The sequence below is a fragment of the Bombus impatiens genome, unplaced genomic scaffold (assembly GCF_000188095.3).
Source record: "Bombus impatiens unplaced genomic scaffold, BIMP_2.2 scf_0217, whole genome shotgun sequence".
Lineage (NCBI taxonomy): Eukaryota > Metazoa > Arthropoda > Insecta > Hymenoptera > Apidae > Bombus > Bombus impatiens.
Window position 1 is genome coordinate 86,154 of NT_176636.1, and position 1,054 is coordinate 87,207.

Genomic DNA, 1,054 nt, shown 5'->3' on the forward strand with positions numbered 1-1,054 from the left:
CAGCGCTCACGACGAAACGAGCAGCAGCGGTAATAAGGAGGACGAGGACGACGACGACGAGGATGCCGACGAGAGGTTGGATCCCAGACACCACGACCCAGAGCGCCAGAAGGCTTTCAACGTAAGTTCGCGATTTACGTAATTCCCCTCTGCTCGGTCGTTTTTCCTTTTCTTCTTATTTTGTTTCGGGGTGAAGACGAAACGCGGGGCCACCCCGCCGCGCCGTGGCGACGTGATTAATGACGCGAAACGGAGTCGAGAGTAGCTTTCGTGTCTGCTTTTTTTCCGAATCGAGGGTTGGCGAGAACGATGAATTTCAGCCGAAGCTTCGAGTCGAAGGGCGACCGAGTCTCTTTTGGCTACGTTTAGAGACGAAGAGCGACGCTGCGATTGGGATTTTGCGGATAAGAACGTAGTAAATGGGCCGAGATAAGTCACCTACCTTTCGAATTAACGTTTCCGCGCTTAATTTCTACCCATCTTTTTCGACGCAGCAAAGGCGTTCCATTCCAAAGAATATCTCTAGCTTTTCTAAACATATAGTTGGAACGTTACATTCGTAAGAATATTCTTACGATTATGCAAAACACCATTACCGTAACACGCTGAAACCACCATTTTCCCAAGTCACTAGCACGATCGTACGATCGAAAGAGAAACTCTGTTGTTCGGTGCGCGGTGCATCACCGGCGAACGATCGTTTTCGCGTAATTATCCGCGCTAAACGTCCGTAGGAACACCTGAAACCGTAACCCCGGGAGCAGCGTCTGCCGTTACTACCGTATGCTGGAGCAGCAGGCCGCATTAAACCGGAAACGGCGAGTTTATTGCGGCTGGTATTAGCCGGGGTGCTCCGTAACCGCGTAAAAAGATACGAAATTGTTGTTCGCGCGTTCGCAACGGAAGGGCTGAGGTGCGGGGGGGTGTGTTCGAAATGAAAGCTAAACCAGACCGGTATTGGACTTTTTCGCCCCGAAAAAGCCGCAATTATCGTAAAGTTTTACGAAGGCAACGTCGCGGCGGCACGCGGCCTCTCTTCTGTCCTCGCGGAACC

At 51.5% G+C, this 1,054-nt stretch overlaps 1 protein-coding gene across 1 annotated transcript in view; it reads left to right on the forward strand.

The window, feature by feature from the left end:
* LOC100744530 (nucleolar protein 4-like) overlaps positions 1–1,054 on the forward strand; it is a 102,042-nt gene that overhangs the window by 86,113 nt on the left and 14,875 nt on the right. Inside the window, exon 5 of the mRNA XM_003488143.4 lies at positions 1–121. This exon is cut by the window's left edge and continues 30 nt beyond it. Within this exon, the coding sequence (XP_003488191.1) occupies positions 1–121 (121 nt within the window). The remainder of the gene's footprint in view (positions 122–1,054) is intronic.